General features: G+C 46.1%; 1 protein-coding gene across 1 annotated transcript in view; it reads right to left on the bottom strand.

Annotated features, from left to right (window-relative positions):
* LOC140480273 (E3 ubiquitin-protein ligase TRIM7-like) overlaps positions 1-22,064 on the bottom strand; it is a 95,758-nt gene that overhangs the window by 52,658 nt on the left and 21,036 nt on the right. Inside the window, exon 2 of the mRNA XM_072574983.1 lies at positions 20,136-20,231. Coding sequence (XP_072431084.1) covers positions 20,136-20,231 — 96 coding nt within the window. The remainder of the gene's footprint in view (positions 1-20,135; positions 20,232-22,064) is intronic.

Here is a 22,064-nt window from a genome sequence, read left to right as displayed (position 1 = left end):
TCACACTGACATACATACACACACACTGACATACACACACTCTCACACACACACACAATGACATACACACACACAGAAATGCACACTCACACTGACATACACACTCTCTCTCTCTCTCTCACACACACACACTATGACATACACACACAGAAATGCACACTCACACTGACATACACACACTGACATACACACACACTCTCTCTCTCTCTCACACACACTCTATGACATACACACACAGAAATGCACACTCACACTGACATATACACACACTGACATACACACACCCTCTCTCACACACACAATGACATACACACACAGAAATGCACACTCACACTGACATACACACACACACTGACATACACACACTCTCTCTCACACACACACAATGACATACACACACAGAAATGCACACTCACACTGACATACACACACACTGACATACACACACTCTCTCTCTCACACACACACTATGACATACATGCACACACAGAAATGCACACTCACACTGGCATACACACACACTCTGACATAAACACACACTCTGACATAAACACACACACTGACATAAACACACTCTCTCTCACACACATAGACATACACACATGCACTGACATGCACACACTCTCTCACGCACACACAAAACATACACACATACTATGACACAGACACACACAGACATCCACACACACAGACATACACATACTCTCTCACACACAGAAATGCACACTCACACTGACATACACACACAGACATACACACACTCTTTCTCTCTCTCTCACACACACACTATGACATACACACACAGAAATGCACACTCACACTGACATACACACACTCTCTCACACACACTATGAGACACACAGAAATGCACACTCATACTGACATACACACACAGACATACACACACATTCTCTCTCTCTCACACACACACAGAAATGCACACTCACACTGACAAACACACTGACATACACACACACCTACATACACACGCACTGACATACACACACTCTCTCACACACACAGAAATGCACACTCAAACTGACACACACATTGACATACGCACACTCTCTCTCACACACACACAGATTGATACGCACACACGCACACACACACACACACTGACATACACACACTCTCTCTCTCACACACACACTAATTGATATGTACACACACACGCACACACACACAGTGACATACACACACTCTCTCACACACACACACACTGACATACACACTCTCTCTCTCACACACAGAGATTGATACGCACACACACACACAGACAGACCTACACACACTCTCTCTCACACACACAGAGATTGATATGCACACACACACACACACACACTGACATACACACACTCTCTCTCACGCACCTACACACTGATTGATATGTATACACACACACACTGACATACACACTCTCTCTCTCACACACACACTGATTGATATGCACACACACTGACATACACACACACACTCTCTCTCTCTCACACACACACACTGATTGATATACACACACACAGATATGCACACACACACTGACATACACACTCTCTCCCTCTCTCTCACACACATTAATATATACACTGATTGATACACACACACACTGATTAATATGCACACTCAAACTCTCTCTCTCAAACACACAAACACACACTGATATACACACAAACACACCCACTGACATACACACTCACAAACACACACTCATTCTCACTCTCTGATACACACACACTGACATGCACACACTCTCTCACACACATACACACACACTGACTTGCATACACTCTCTCTCACACACACATACACACACTATGACATACACACACACACAGAAATGCACACTCACACTGACATTCACACACACACAGAAATGCACACTCACACTGACATACACACACACAGAAATGCACACTCACACTGACATACACACACACACTGGCATACACACGCTCTCTCTCTCACACACACACAACATACAGAAATGCACACTCACACTGACATACACACACACACACTGACATGAACACACTCTCTCTCACACACATACACACACACTGACTTGCACACACTCTCTCTCTCACACACATACACACACTATGACATACACACACAGAAATGCACACTCACACTGACATACACACACTCTCTCACACACACACACACTATGACATACACACACAAAAATGCACACTCCCACTGACACACACTGACATACACACACACTCACATACACACATAGGCATCTACACTGACATACACACACACACTGACATACACATACATACACATACGCACTGACATACACACACACAGACATACACGCACAGACATACATGCACAGACATACACGCACAGACACACACACTGACATACACACACACACTAACATACACACTGACATACACACACACTGACATACACACACATACACACAGGCATACACACACTCTCTCTCACACACACACTATGACATACACACACACAGAAATGCAAACTCACACTGACACACACACTGACATACACACACACTGACATATACACACACACACAGCATACACACTGACATACATACACATACGGACTGACATACACACACACACAGACATACACGCATAGACACACACACACTGACATACACACACACACTGGCATACGCACTGACATACACACACATACTCATACGCGCTGACATACACACACACACACACAGGCATATACACACAGACATATATGCACAGACACACACACTGACATACACACTGACATACACACACACAGAAATGCACACTCACACTGACACACACACACTCTGACATACACACACACAGACATACACACACAGAAATGCACTCTCACACTGACATACACACACACACACTGACATGCACACACTCTCTCTCACACACATACACACATTATGACATACACACGCACACTCACACTGACACACACACACAGGCATACGCACTGACATACACACACATACTCATACGCACTGACATACACACACACACACAGACATACACACACAGACATATACGCACAGACACACACACACTGACATACACACACACAGCAGTTCAGGCATATTCCAACGAGCAGCGAAATCAACGTTTCGGGCAAAAGCCCTTCATCAGGAATCACCCGAAACGTTGATTTCGCTGCTCGTTGGATGCTGCCTGAACTGCTGTGCTCTTCCAGCACCACTAATCCAGTATTTGATTTTCAGCATCTGCAGTTATTGTTTTTACCTTATACACACACACAGACATACACACACACAGAAATGCACACTCACACTGACATACACACTCAGTGACATACACACACTCTCTCTCTCACACACATACTATGACATACACACACACAGAAATGCACACTCACACTGACATACATACACACACACTGACATACACACACACAGAAATGCACACTCACACTGACATACACACACTCTCTCTCTCACACACACACACTATGACATACACACACAGAAATGCACACTCACACTGACATACACACACTGACATACACACACTCTCTCTCTCACACACACACACACACTATGACATGCACACACAGAAATGCACACTGACATACACACCCACACTGACATACACACACCCTCTCTCACACACACAATGACATACACACACAGAAATGCACACTCACACTGACACACACACTGGCATACGCACTGACATACACACACACAGACATACACACACAGACATATACGCACAGACACACACACTGACATACACACACACTGACATACACACACACAGACATACACACACACAGAAATGCACACTCACACTGACATACACACACAGTGACATACACACACTCTCTCTCACACACATACTATGACATACACACACACACAAATGCACACTCACACTGACATACATACACACACACTGACATACACACACTCTCACACACACACACAATGTCATACACACACACAGAAATGCACACTCACACTGACATACACACTCTCTCTCTCTCACACACACACACACTATGACATACACACACAGAAATGCACTCACACTGACATACACACACTGACATACACACACACTCTCTCTCTCTCTCACACACACACTATGACATACACACACAGAAATGCACACTCACACTGACATATACACACACTGACATACACACACCCTCTCTCACACACACAATGACATACACACACAGAAATGCACACTCACACTGACATACACACACACACTGACATACACACACACAGACATACACACACTCTCTCTCACACACACACAATGACATACACACAGAGAAATGCACACTCACACTGACATACACACACACTGACATACACACACTCTCTCTCTCACACACACACACTATGACATACATGCACACACAGAAATGCACACTCACACTGGCATACACGCACACTCTGACATAAACACACACTCTGACATAAACACACACACTGACATAAACACACTCTCTCTCACACACATAGACATACACACATGCACTGACATGCACACCCTCTCTCACGCACACACTATAACATACACACATACTATGACACAGACACACACAGACATCCACTCACACTGACATACACACACAGACATACACACACTCTTTCTCTCTCTCTCACACACACACTATGACATACACACACAGAAATGCACACTCACACTGACATACACACACTCTCTCACACACACTATGCGACACACACAGAAATGCACACTCATACTGACATACACACACAGACATACACACACATTCTCTCTCTCACACACACACACAGAAATGCACACTCACACTGACAAACACACTGACATACACACACACCTACATACACACACTCTCTCACACACACAGAAATGCACACTCAAACTGACACACACATTGACATACGCACACTCTCTCTCACACACACAGATTGATACGCACACACGCACACACACACACACACTGACATACACACACTCTCTCTCTCACACACACACACTAATTGATATGTACACACACACACACACACACACACTGACATACACACACTCTCTCACACACACACACACTGACATACACACTCTCTCTCTCACACACACAGAGATTGATACGCACACACACACACTGACATACACACACTCTCTCTCACGCACCTACACACTGATTGATATGTACACACACACACACAGACAGACATACACACTCTCTCTCACACACACAGAGATTGATATGCACACACACACACACTGACATACACACTCTCTCTCACACACACAGAGATTGATATGCACACACACACACACACACACTGACATACACACTCTCTCTCTCACACACACACTGATTGATATGCACACACACTGACATACACACACACACTCTCTCTCTCTCACACACACACACTGATTGATATACACACACACAGATATGCACACACACACTGACATACACACTCTCTCCCTCTCTCTCACACACATTAATATATACACTGATTGATACACACACACACTGATTGATATGCACACTCAAACTCTCTCTCTCACACACACAAACACACACTGATATACACACAAACACACCCACTGACATACACACTCACACACACTCATTCTCACTCTCTGATACACACACACTGACATGCACACACTCTCTCACACACATACACACACACTGACTTGCATACACTCTCTCTCACACACACATACACACACTATGACATACACACACACACAGAAATGCACACTCACACTGACATTCACACACACACAGAAATGCACACTCACACTGACATACACACACACAGAAATGCACACTCACACTGACATACACACACACACTCTCTCTCTCACACACACACAACATACAGAAATGCACACTCACACTGACATACACACACACACACTGACATGCACACACTCTCTCTCACACACATACACACACACTGACTTGCACACACTCTCTCTCTCACACACATACACACACTATGACATACACACACAGAAATGCACACTCACACTGACATACACACACTCTCTCACACACACACACACTATGACATACACACACAAAAATGCACACTCCCACTGACACACACTGACATACACACACACTCACATACACACATAGGCATCTACACTGACATACACACACACACTGACATACACATACATACACATACGCACTGACATACACACACACAGACATACACGCACAGACATACATGCACAGACATACACGCACAGACACACACACTGACATACACACACACACTAACATACACACTGACATACACACACACTGACATACACACACATACACACAGGCATACACACTGACATACACACACATACACACACACACTGACATACAGACACACAGAGACATACACACACAGATATACATGCACAAACACACGCACTGACATACACACACTGACATACACACACACAGACATACACACACTCTCTCTCACACACACACTATGACATACACACACACAGAAATGCACACTCACATTGACATACACACACACACTGACATACACACACTCTCTCTCACACACACACTATGAAATACACACACACAGAAATGCACACTCACACTGACATACATCCACACACTCACTGACATACACACACTCTCACACACACACAATGACATACACACACACAGACATACGCACACTCTCTCTCTCACACACACAATGACATTCCCACACAGAAATGCACACTCACACTGACACACACACTGACATACACACACACACAGGCATCTACACTGACATACACACACACACTGACATACACATACATACACATACGCACTGACATACACACACAGACATACACACACAGACACACACACACTGACATATACACACACACACACTAACATACACACTGACATACACACACACTGACATACACACACATACACACACACACTGACATACACACACACAGAGACATACACACACAGATTACACGCACAGACACACACACTGACATACACACACACACCCACTGACATACACACACACAGACATACACACACTCTCTCTCTCACACACACACTATGACATACACACACAGAAATGCACACTCACATTGACATACATCCACACACTCACTGACATACACACACTCTCACACACACACAATGACATACACACACACAGAAATGCACACTCACACTCACACACACACACTGACATACACACACACAGACATACGCACACTCTCTCTCTCTCACACACACAATGACATACACACACAGAAATGCACACTCACACTGACATACACACACACTGACATACACACACTCTCTCTCACACACACACCCTATGACATACATGCACACACAGAAATGCACACTCACACTTACATACACACATACTCTGACATACACACACACTTTGACATAAACACACACACTGACATAAACACACTCTCTCTCACACACACATAGACATACACACACACTGACATGCACACACTCTCTCACACACATACACACACTATGATATACACACAGAGAAATGCACACTTACACTGACATACACACACACCCACAGACATACACACACTCTCTCACACACACACATGCACTATGACATACACACACAGAAATGCACACTCACACTGACATACATCCACACACTCACTGACATACACACACTCTCTCACACACACAATGACATACACACACACAGAAATGCACACTCACACACACACAGACATACACACACACAGACATACGCACACTCTCTCTCTCACACACACAATGACATTCCCACACAGAAATGCACACTCACACTGACACACACACTGACATACACACACACACAGGCATCTACACTGACATACACACACACACTGACATACACATACATACACATACGCACTGACATACACACACAGACATACACACACAGACACACACACACTGACATATACACACACACACACTAACATACACACTGACATACACCCACACTGACATACACACACATACACACACACACTGACATACACACACACAGAGACATACACACACAGATTACACGCACAGACACACACACTGACATACACACACACACCCACTGACATACACACACACAGACATACACACACTCTCTCTCTCACACACACACTATGACATACACACACAGAAATGCACACTCACATTGACATACATCCACACACTCACTGACATACACACACTCTCACACACACACAATGACATACACACACACAGAAATGCACACTCACACTCACACACACACACTGACATACACACACACAGACATACGCACACTCTCTCTCTCTCACACACACAATGACATACACACACAGAAATGCACACTCACACTGACATACACACACACTGACATACACACACTCTCTCTCACACACACACCCTATGACATACATGCACACACAGAAATGCACACTCACACTTACATACACACATACTCTGACATACACACACACTCTGACATAAACACACACACTGACATAAACACACTCTCTCTCACACACACATAGACATACACACACACTGACATGCACACACTCTCTCACACACATACACACACTATGATATACACACAGAGAAATGCACACTTACACTGACATACACACACACACAGACATACACACACTCTCTCACACACACACATGCACTATGACATACACACACAGAAATGCACACTCACACTGACACACACACTGACATATACACACTCTCTCTCTCTCACACACACACACACACTATGACATACGCACACATTGACACACACACGGACATCCACACACACAGACATACACACACACTCTCTCTCTCACACACAGAAATACACACTCACACTGACATACACACACAGACATACACACACACTATGACACACACACACACAGAAATGCACACTCACACTGACATACACACACTCTCTCTCACACACACACTATGACACACACACACACACACAGCAATGCACACTCACACTGACACACACACTGACATACACACACTGACATAGACACACTCTATCTCACACACACTGACGCACACACACAGAAATGCACACTCATACTGACATACACACACACAGAAATGCACACTCACACAGACATACATCCACACACTCACTGACATACACACACTCTCTCACACACACAATGACATACACACACACAGAAATGCACACACTCTCTCACACACACACACTATGACATACACACACACACAGAAATGCACGCTCACACTGACACACACACTGACATACACACACACTAGCATACACACACTCTCTCTCTCACACACACACTATGACATACACACACTATGACACACACACGCACTGACACACACACAGACATACACACACTCTCTCTCTCACACACAGAAATACACACTCACACTGACATACACACAGACATACACACACACTATGACACACACACACAGAAATGCACACTCACACTGACATAGACACACTCTCTCTTACACACACACTATGACACACACACACACACAGCAATGCACACTCATACTGACATACACATACAGACATACACACACCTTCTCTCTCACACACACACACACACACACACAGAAATGCACACTCACACTGACACACACACTGACATAGACACACTGACATAGACACACTCTCTCTCACACACACTATGACGCACACACAGAAATGCAAACTCATACTGACATACACACACACTCATACACACACTCCCACTTTCTCACACACACACAGAAATGCACACTCACACTGACGTACACACACAGACACACACACACACGCACACACTGACATACACACACAGGCATACACACTGACATACACACACAGACATACACGCACAGACACACACACTGACATACACACACACTGACATACACACGCACACAGAAATGCACACACACTGACATACACACACACAGATTGATATGCACACACAATGACATACACACACTCTCTCTCACACACACAGACAGATTGATATGCATACACACACTCTCTCTCTGTCACACACACACACAGATTGATATGCACACACACACATACACGCACTCTCTCTCTCCCACACACACGGATTGATATGCACACACACATACTGACATAAACACTCTCTCTCACACACACACAAATTGATATGCACACACACACTGACATACACACATTCTGTCTCTCTCACACACACGCACACTATCATACACACACACACTCTCTCTCTCTCTCACACACACTCTGTGATTGATATGCACACACACATACTGACATACACCCTCACTCTCTCTCACACACACACACCGATTGATACGCACACACACACAGACATACACATACTGTCTCTCACACACACACACTGATTGATATATACACACACACACACGCACCCACACACTGACATACACACACTCTCTCTCTCTCTCTCTCTCACACACACACACACACACACACACACAGACATACACACTCTCTACCTCTCTCTCACACACATTGATATATACACTGATTGATATATACACACACACACTGATTGATATGTACACTCAATCTCTCTCTCACACACACACAAACGCACACTGATATACACACTAACACACCCACTGACATACACACTCATTCTCACTCTCTGATACACACATTAACATGCACACACTCCCTCTCTCACACACACACTATGACATACCCACACACAGAAATGCACACTCAAACTGACACATACATTGACATACGCACACACTCTCTCTCTCACCTCTCACACACAGTGATATGCACACACACACTGACATACACACACTCTCTCACACACACACACTGACATACACACACTCTCTCACACACACACACTGACATACACACACTCAGAAATGCACACTCACACTGACATACAGACGCAGACATACACACAAAAAGAAATGCACACTCACACTGACATACACATACTCTCTCTCTCACACACACAGATTGATATGCACACACACACACTGACAGACACACATTCTCTCTCTCACACACACTGATTGTTATGCACACACAATGACATACACACACTCTCTCTCACACACACACTGATTGATATGCACACACACGTACTGACATGCACACACACTCTCTCTCACACACACACACTGACATACACCCACTCTCTCTCACACACACAGACAGATTGATATGCACACACACACAATATGCACACGCTCTCTCTCTCTCACACACACACAGATTGATATGCACACACACATACACACACTCTCTCTCACACACACACACACTAATTGATATGCGCACACACTGACATACACACATTCTGTCTCTCTCACACACACGCACACTGTCATATGCACACACACACCATCTGTCTCTCACACACACACCGTGATTGATATGCACACACACATACTGACATACACCCTCTCTCTCTCACACACACAGATTGATACGCACACACACACACTGATATACACACACTCTCTCTCTCATACACACATACACTGATTGATATGTACACACACACACTGACATACACACTCTCTCTCTCTCACACACACACTGATTAACATGCACACACACTGACATACACACACACTCTCTCACACACACACACACAGATTGATACGCACACACACACACTGATATACACACACTCTCTCTCTCATACACACATACACTGATTGATATGTACACACACACACTGACATACACACTCTCTCTCTCTCACACACACACTGATTAACATGCACACACACTGACATACACACACACTCTCTCACACACACACACTGATTGATATACACACACACAGATATGCACACACACACACTGACATACACACTCTCTCCCTCTCTCTCACACACATTGATATATACACTGATTGATATACACACACACACACACAGATTGATATGCACACTCAATCTCTCTCTCTCACACACACAAACACACACTGATATACACACTAACACACCCACTGACATACACACTCACAAACACACACTCTCCCTCTCACACACACACTATGACATACCCACACACAGAAATGCACACACACACTGACATACACACACTCTCTCATACACACACAGAAATGCACACTCAAACTGACACACACACTGACATACGCACACACACTCTCTCTCTCACACACACACAGATTGATATGCACACACACACACTGACATACACACACTCTCTCTCTCACACACACACTGATTGATATGCACACACACGTACTGAAATACACACACTCTCTCTCACACACACACTGACATACACCCACTCTCTCTCTCACACACACAGACAGATTGATATGCACACACACACAATATACACACACTCTTTCTCACACACATACAGATTGATATGCACACACACACATACACACACTCTCTCTCTCACACTCACACACACACAGATTGATATGCACACACACATACTGACATACACATTCTCTCTCTCACACACACGCACACTGTCATACGCACACACACACCATCTCTCTCTCACATACACCCCGTGATTGATATGTACACACACATACTGACATACACCCTCTCTCTCACACACACACACAGATTGATACGCACACACACACACTGATATACACACACTCTCTCTCTCACACACACACACACACTGATTGATATGTACACACACGCACACACACACTGACATACACACTCTCTCTCACACACACAGAGATTGATACGCACACACACACACAGACATACACACACTCTCTCTCACGCACCCAGACACACTGATTGATATGTACACACACACACTGACATATACACTCTCTCTCTCACACACACACACTGATTGACATGCACACACACTGACATACACACACACACTCTCTCACACACACACACACTGATTGATATACACACACACAGATATGCACACACACACACATTGACATACACGCTCCCTCCCTCTCACACACATTGATATATACACTGATTGATATACACACTCACACACTGATTGATATGCACACTCAATCTCTCTCTCTCACACACACAAACACACACTGATATACACACTAACACACCCACTGACATACACACTCACAAACACACACTCTCTCTCACACATACAAACTATGACATACCCACACACAGAAATGCACACACACACTGACATACACACAGACACTGACATACACACACTCTCTCATACACACACAGAAATGCACACTCAAACTGACACACACACTGACATACGCACACACTCTCTCTCTCACACACACCGAAATGCACACTCACACTGACATACACACACAGACATACACACAAAAAGAAATGCACACTCACACTGACATACACACACTCTCTCTCTCACACACACACAGATTGATATGCACACACACACACTGACATACACACTTTTTCTCTCTCACACACACACACACACACACACATTGACATACACACTCTCTCTCACACACACACACAGATTGATATGCACACACACACACTGACATACACACTTTTTCTCTCTCTCACACACACACACACACTCTCTCTCACGTACCCAGACACACTGATTGATATGTACACACACACACTGACATACACACTCTCTCTCTCACACACACAGAGATTGATACGCACACACACACACTGACATACACACACACACTGATTGATATGCACACACACTGACATACACACACACACACACTGACATACACACACACACACTGATACACACACACACACACACACACACACACACAGGCATACACACTGACATACACACACACACACTGACATACACATACATACAAATACGCACTGACATGCACACACAGAGACATACACGCACAGACACACACACACTGACATACACACACACACAGGCATACACACTGACATACACACACACACACAGACATACACACACAGACACACACATACTGACATACACACACACACAGGCATACACACTGACATACACACACATATACACACACAGACATACACGCACTGACACACACACAGACATACACACACACACTGACATACACACACACAGACATGCACACACACATTGACATACACACAGACACTGACACACACACACTCTCTCTCTCACACACACACTATGACATACACACAAAGAGAAATGCACACACACTGACATACACACACACACTGACATACACACGCACTGACATACACTCACACACACACAATGACATTACACACACACAGAAATGCACACTCACACAGAAATGCACACACACTGACATACACACACACTCTCTTTCACACACACTGATTGATATGCACACTCACACTGACATATACACACACAGATATACACACAAAAAGAAATGCACACTCACACTGAAATACACACACTCTCTCTCACACACACAGATTGATATGCAAACACACATACTGACATACACACACTCTCTCTCTCACACACACACTGATTGATATGCACACACAATGACATATACACACTCCTCTCACACACACACTGATTGATATGCACACACACGTACTGACACTCTCTCTCTCACACACACACAGACATACACCCACTCCCTCTCTCTCACACACACACAGACAGATTGATATGCACATACACACAACATACACACACTCCCACACACACACAGATTGATATGCACACACACATACACACACTCTCTCTCTCTCTCACACACACACACACACACACAGATTGCTATGCACACACACATACTGACGTACACACTCTCTCTCACACACACACACAAATTGATATGCACACACACACTGACATACACACATTCTATCTCTCTCACACACACTCACACTGTCATATGCAGACACGCACTCCCTCTCTCACACACATACCGTGATTGATATGCATACACACGCACTGACATACACCCTCTCTCTCACACACACAGATTGATATGCACACACACTGACATACACACACTCTCTCTCTCACACACACTGTGATTGATAAGCACATACACACACACTGACATACACCCTCTCTCTCACACACACACACACACACTGATTGATATGTACACACACACACTGACATACACACACACTCTCTCACACACACATACTGATTGATATGCACACACACACTGACATACACACACACTCTCTCTCTCACACACACACTGATTGATATGTACACAGACACACTGACATACACACACTCTCTCACACACACACTGACATACACACACACTCTCACACACACACAAAGATTGATAGCACACACACACAGACATACACACACTCTCTCTCACACACACACACACTGATTGATATACACACACACAGATATGCACACACACACTGACATACACACTCTCTCCCTCTCTCTCACACACATTGATATATACACTGATATACACACACACACACAGATTGATATGCACACTCTATCTCTCTCACACACACGCACACACACAGATATACACACGAACACACCCACTGACATACACACTCACAAACACACACTCATTCTCTCTCTCTCTGATACACACACACACTGACATACACACTCATTCTCTCACACACAAACACACACATATATACACAATTATGGAAGTACAATCATTGAGCATGTTCAAAGTGGAAATCAATAGATTTCTGGAGTATATTGACTTTAAGGGGTAATGGAGAAAAAGGACATGCAGGTAGATGATCTGTTTCAATGGCAGAACAGACTCAAGGGGCTGAATGGCCTACTCCTGTTATAGGTATAAGAGATAATCGGAGTCAGGAAGTATCAAAATATCAACAATTACTTGCATTTGTATAGCAACAGCATCATTGTAGAAGGTGTCCAATTTAGGATCTACAATATGGTACTCAGACAAAACACTGAGGGGGTGGGGAGTGGGGGTGGAGAGCTCAATTGAGTTATAGGGAACTGAGAAAACCTGAATTAAAGGAGGAGGTAAGAGTGTGGAACTCAGGGGAGGTGATTAAAATCTCCAGCACAGACGCAAATAGGACACAGGATATGGAAAGGGTTAATAATCAAACTTCAAGCATACTGGACAAACGAATGGCAATGAGAAGAGGGATGGTTAATGCAGGACTAACGGGGTTATATTGGAATGCATCAAGTATAAGGCTTAAGGTAAACGAGCTTGTGGTGCAGATGGAAATTGGCAGGTATGATGTGGTGGGCATCGCGGAGATCCAGCTGAAGAGCATCAAGACTGGGAGCTGAATATTCAAGGATATACATCCTATCGAAAAGACAGGCAGGTGGGCAGAGGCCATGGGGTTGCCTTATTAGTAAGAAATGAAATTAAATCAATAGTAAGAAACAATGTAGGGTCAGATGGTGTGGAATCTGTGTGGGTACAATTGAGGAACTGCAAAGGTAAAAAAAATCCATAGTTGGAGTCATGTACAGGCCACCGAAAGGCAGTCAAGAGCTGGGGCGCAAGATTTATCAGGAGATAGAAAAGGTGTGTGAGAAAGGCAAAGTTACGGTGATCATGGGGGATTTCAATATGTAGGTGGACTGGGAAGATCAAGTTGGCAGTGGTTCGCAAGACAGGAATATGTGGAATGTCTACAAGATGGCTTTTTGGAGCAGCTTGTGGTGGAGTCCACTGAAGGATTGAATTTAGTCAACTCACAGAAAGTGAGGATTGCAGATGCTGGAGACCAGAGTCGAAGAGTGTGGTGTTGGAAAAGCACAGCAGGTCAGGCAGCATCCGAGGAGCAGGACAGCCGATGTTTCGGGCATAAGCCCTTCAGAAGGAATGAGGCTTGTGGGCTGGGGGGCTGTGAGATAATGGGGGTGGGGTGGAGCTGGAGAGAGGTAGGTGGGACTGGAATGGGTAGATGAAGTTGGGGGTGAAGGTGATAGTCGGAGAGGAGGGTGGAGTGGATAGATGGGAAGGAAGATGGACAGGTAGGGCCGGTCAAAAGAGCAGTGCCAAGTTGGAAGGTTGGCACTGGGATAAGGTGGGGAGAGGGCAAGTGGGAAACTGGTGAAATCCACATTGATCCCGAGACAGAAGATGAGGTGTTCTTTCTCCAGGCGTCAGGTGGTTAGGGTTTGGTGATGGAGGAGGCCCCCTAACCTGTCCAAATCCTTCTGTAGCCTCCCCACCTCTTCAATACTATCTCTCCTTCCACCTATCTTTGTATCATCTGCAAACTTCACCAGAATGCCCTCAATTCCTTCATCTAGATCGTTAATGTATAAGGTGAAAATTTCACTGGGGAGACAAGATGCCAACTTGCAGAGCACTTCAGAGCACACCTCTGGGACATCTGTACCAGCCTACTCCACCTCCCCGTGACCGAACACTTTAACTTCCCCCTCCCACTCCACCGAGGACATGCATGGGGAGAATGGGGTTGGGAAACACCACCCCCATCGACATCACTCACCAGAACATCGCTGACATCGTGAGTGTCACCTGTTACATCACTTCCGCCCCTATGGATGCCACTGTAGGCACCGCTTCCACCGCCTGACCCCCAGAGTGAGAGTCACTTCAGTTGGTGATGTCACTCCCGACCCCATAACCATACTCACTCCAGATACGGTCTCTGCCCCCACTCCCCATTCCACTCCCACACCAGGTCCTCGCTCCCACCCTGCTGTGCCTTTACCATTCCCCCCCAGACCTCCCCCTCACTGAGGATGAATGGTCAGTTCTCAGTAAAGGCCTCACCTTCAGCCCCCTACACTTCCAGATCAATGAATTTAACACGCTTTGTGATCTCAAACCTTTCTTCCACTGCTTCCGTCTCTGTGTTTACTTTTTCCATCAGGATTCATACCCGCCCACCCACTGGGGGCCCCTTCTCCCATCTCCTACATACCCCGTTCACCTGGACACCACGTGTTGGTCCATTACCTGCCCTCGACCTCTTTATCTCCAATTGCCTCCGTGATGTTGACCGCCTCAAACCTGTCCACTCCCCTCACCGACTCCCTCACCTTCACAACACACAGCCCTCCACTCCCTCCACTCCAACCCCAACCTCATCATCAAATCAGTGGATAAGGTGGAGGGGGGTGTGCTGTGGTAGTTTGGCGCGCTGACCTCTAGACCATTGAAGCCAGGTGCCAACTCACGGACAACTCCTTCTACTACCCCCTCGACCACAACCTCACCACCCATCACCAAACCATCATCTCCCGGACCATCCACAACCTCTTCACCTCAGGAGATCTCCCATCCACAGCCTCCAATCTCATCTTTTGGGAACCTTGCACCACCCAGTTCTACCTCCTACCCAAAATTCACAAACCTTACTTCCCCGGTTGACCCATCGTCTCTGCCTGCTCCTGCCCCAGCCCCACCGGACTTATCTCCTCAATCCTTGATGCCGTTCTGTCCCCCTTGGTCCAGGAACTCTCCATGTACATTTGGGACACCACACATGTCCTCCACCTCCTCCATGACTTTCATTTCCCCGGCCCCCAACACCTTATCTTCACTATGGACACCCAGTCCCTGTACACATCCATCTGCCTAACAGATGCATCCAACCCCTCCGTTTCTTCCTCTCCCGCCGACCCAACCAAGTACCCTTCCACTGACAGTTATGCCTGCCTTTTGGTCAGGTACGTGGAACAGTCCATCTTCCACAGATACTCTGGCACTATTCCCCACCTTTTCCTCTGGTATCGAAGACTGTGTCGGCGCCACCTTGTGCTCCCATGAGGAGGTTGAACTTCACAAACACTTTCCACCCTGACCTCAAGTTCACTTTGACCATCTCGGACACCACCCTCCCCTTCCTGGAGCTCTCCATCTCCATTTTCTGCGACTGACTCAACACGGATATCTATTACAAACTCACGCTACCTGGACTACACCTTGTCCCACCCTGCGTCCTGCTGGAACACTATCCCTTATTCCCAATTCCTCCACCTCTGCTACATCTGCTCCCAGGATCACCAATTCCACCATAGAATGTCCCAGATGGCCTCGTGTTTCAGGGACCGCAATCTCCCCTCCCACATAGTCAACAATACCCTCCAGCATATCTCCTCTGCTTCCAGCACCTCTGCCCTTGAACCCCCCCCACTCCCCCCCAACAATCGCAACAAGGACAGACTTCCCTGGTCCACAACTTCCATCTCACCAACCTCCGGATACAACACATCATCCTCTGCATTTCCGCCACCTACAAACAGAGCCCACCACCAGATAAATATTTCCCTCCCCACCCCTATCTGTGTTCCGCAGAGACCATTCCCTCTGCAATTCTCTTGTTAGGTCCACACGCCCCCACCAACCCATCCTCCCCTCCCGGTACCTTCCCCTGCCGCCACGAGAAATGCAAAACCTGTGGCCACACCTCCCCTTTCACCACCATCCAAGGCCCAAAAGGATCCTTCCACATCCAACAGAAATTTATCTGCACTTCCGCACAAGTCACCTTCTGTATCCGTTGCACCCGATGTGGTCTCCTCTACATCGGGGAGACAGGACGTTAACTTGCGGAATGTTTCAGGGAACATCTCTAGGACACATGCACCAATCAACCCCACCCCACCGCCCTTTGTCCAACCACTTCAACTCCCCCTCCTGTTGCACCAAGGTCCTTGGCTTCCTCCATCGCCAAACCCTAACCACCCAAAGCCTGGAAGAAGAACGCCTCATCCAACCACACAGCATCAATGTTGATTTCACCAGTTTCCTCATTTCCCCTCACCCCACCGTATCCCAGATCCAACCCTTTAACTTGACACCATCTTCCTGACCTGTCCCACCTGTCCATTTCCCGTCCCACCTGTCCGCTCCACCCTCCTGTCCGACCTATCACCATCACACCCCCTTCATCCACCTATTCCCAGCCACCTCCCCCCAGCCCCACACCCTCCCATTTATCTCTCAGGCCCCTTTACTCCTGCTCCCCTCCCATTCCTGATGAAGGGCTTATGCTCAAAACATTGACTCTCCTGCTCCTCAGATGCTGCCTGACTGGCTGTGTTTTTCCAGCACCACACTTTTTGACTGAGAAACTTATCAGCCATGATTGAATGGTGGAGCAGACTCGATGGGCTGAATGGCCTAATTTCTGCTCCTTTGTTTTATGGTCCTATGGTCTTAAACCCAGTCCCAGTGCATGTACTCTACCTTGATTTCCGATTCGGATATTGTTACATCTTGGTGCTTGAAATGGCAATCCTGCTGAATTATCCGAAGATTTTCAACTTCTTTTCTCAATTTTTCCTGTGAAGACAGTTGCAATAATGAAAACATATGAAGTGTGGCACGGTGGCACTGTGGTTAGCACCGTTGCCTCTCAGCGCCAGAGACCTGGGTACAATTCCAGCCTCAGGCACCTATCTGTGTGGAGTTTGCATGTTCTCCCCATATCTGCGTGGGTTTCTTCTGGGTGCTCCAGTTTCCTCCCACAGTCCAAAGATGTGAAGGTTAGGTCAATTGGCCATGCTTCAATTGCCCACAGGAGAAAGTGAAGACTGCAGATCAGAGCTGAAAATGTGTTGCTGGAAAAGCGCAGCAGGTCAGGCAGCATCCAAGGAGCAGGAGAATCGATGTTTCAGGCATGAGCCCTTCTTCAGCTCATGCCCGAAATGTCGATTCTCCTGCTCCTTGGATGCTGCCTGACCTGCTGCGCTTTTCCATAAATTGCCCAAAGGGTTGTGTAGGTGAGGGACATTAGTCAGGGGCAACACTGTAGGGAATCTAATCTAATCATAAAAATATAAGATCGGGGAATGGGTCTGGGTGGGTTACTCTTCAGATGGGTTGGTGTGTGCTTGTTGGGCCGAAGGGCCTGTTTCCACACTATAGGGATCCTAATTCAAAAAGGGGAGTTCTGACTCATGGGCTTTACTGCCTCCTACTGGTCACTGACCAGGACAGTTTGATTCTTGGTAAAGAAACAAAGGCAGCAGCATTTCTGTAGCAGCTTCGGATATCTTCAAGTGTTTCGCAGAGAAGGAAGCATTTTTCCGAGTACATTCATAGATGTGGAAGACGCAGCAGACAATTTACACAGAGACAGTAATGAGATAAATTACCTTATTGAATGAGACTAATTATTGCCCAGGTCACTTTGAATTAAGCTGCAGTTATGTCCATCTGAGATGCCAGACAGAAACTCCATTTAATGTTTAATTCAACAATACAGCACTCAACAATATAACACTGAGAATGCCAGCCTCGAATCTGTTCCCATATCTCTGAATCCCACAACCTCTCCGTTCAGAAACACTGTGTAGTGTAGTGCAGCCACCAAGCAATGGTGCAAGGATTTGTCTCAATCTGCTGAAGGGTTGGAGAGATTGCCAGTGAGTATCTGAGCTGAAAAATGTGTTGCTGGAAAAACGCAGCACGTCAGGCATCATCCAAGGAGCAGGAGAATCGACATTTCGGGCATAAGCCCTTCTTCAGGAATGAGGAAGGTTTGCCCACCAGGATAAGATAAAAGGTAGGAAGGAGGGACTTTGGGGAGGGGCGTTGGGAATGCAATAGGTGGAAGGAGGTTAAGGTGAGGGTGATAGGCCGGAGTGGGGGTGGGGGCAGAGAGGTCGGGAAGAAGATTGCAGGTCAAGAGGGCAGTGCTGTGTCTGAGGGTTGGGACTGAGACAAGGTGGGGGGAGGGGAAATGAGGAAACTGGAGAAATCTGAGTTCATCCCTTGTGGTTGGAGGGTTCTGAGGCGGAAGATGAGACGCTCTTCCTCCAGGCGTCGTGTTGCCATGGTCTGGCGATGGAGGAGTCGAAGGACCTGCATGTCCTTGGTGGAGTGGGAGGGGGAGTTGAAGTGTTGAGCCATGGGGTGGTTGGGTTGGTTAGTGCGGGTGAGCCAGAGGTGTTCTCTGAAACGTTCTGCAAGTAGGCGGCCTGTCTCCCCAATATAGAGGAGGCCACATTGGGTGCATCGGATGCAGTAAATGATGTGTGTGGAGGTGCAGGTGAATTTGTGGTGGATATGGAAGGATCCCTTGGGGCCTTGGAGGGAAGTGAGGGGGGAGGTGTGGGAGCAAGTTTTGCATTCCTTGAGGTTGCAGGGGAAGGTGCCGGGAGTGGAGGTTGG

This window comes from Chiloscyllium punctatum, chromosome 8, assembly GCF_047496795.1.
Source record: "Chiloscyllium punctatum isolate Juve2018m chromosome 8, sChiPun1.3, whole genome shotgun sequence".
NCBI lineage: Eukaryota > Metazoa > Chordata > Chondrichthyes > Orectolobiformes > Hemiscylliidae > Chiloscyllium > Chiloscyllium punctatum.
This window is presented reverse-complemented; position numbering and strand designations above follow the sequence as displayed.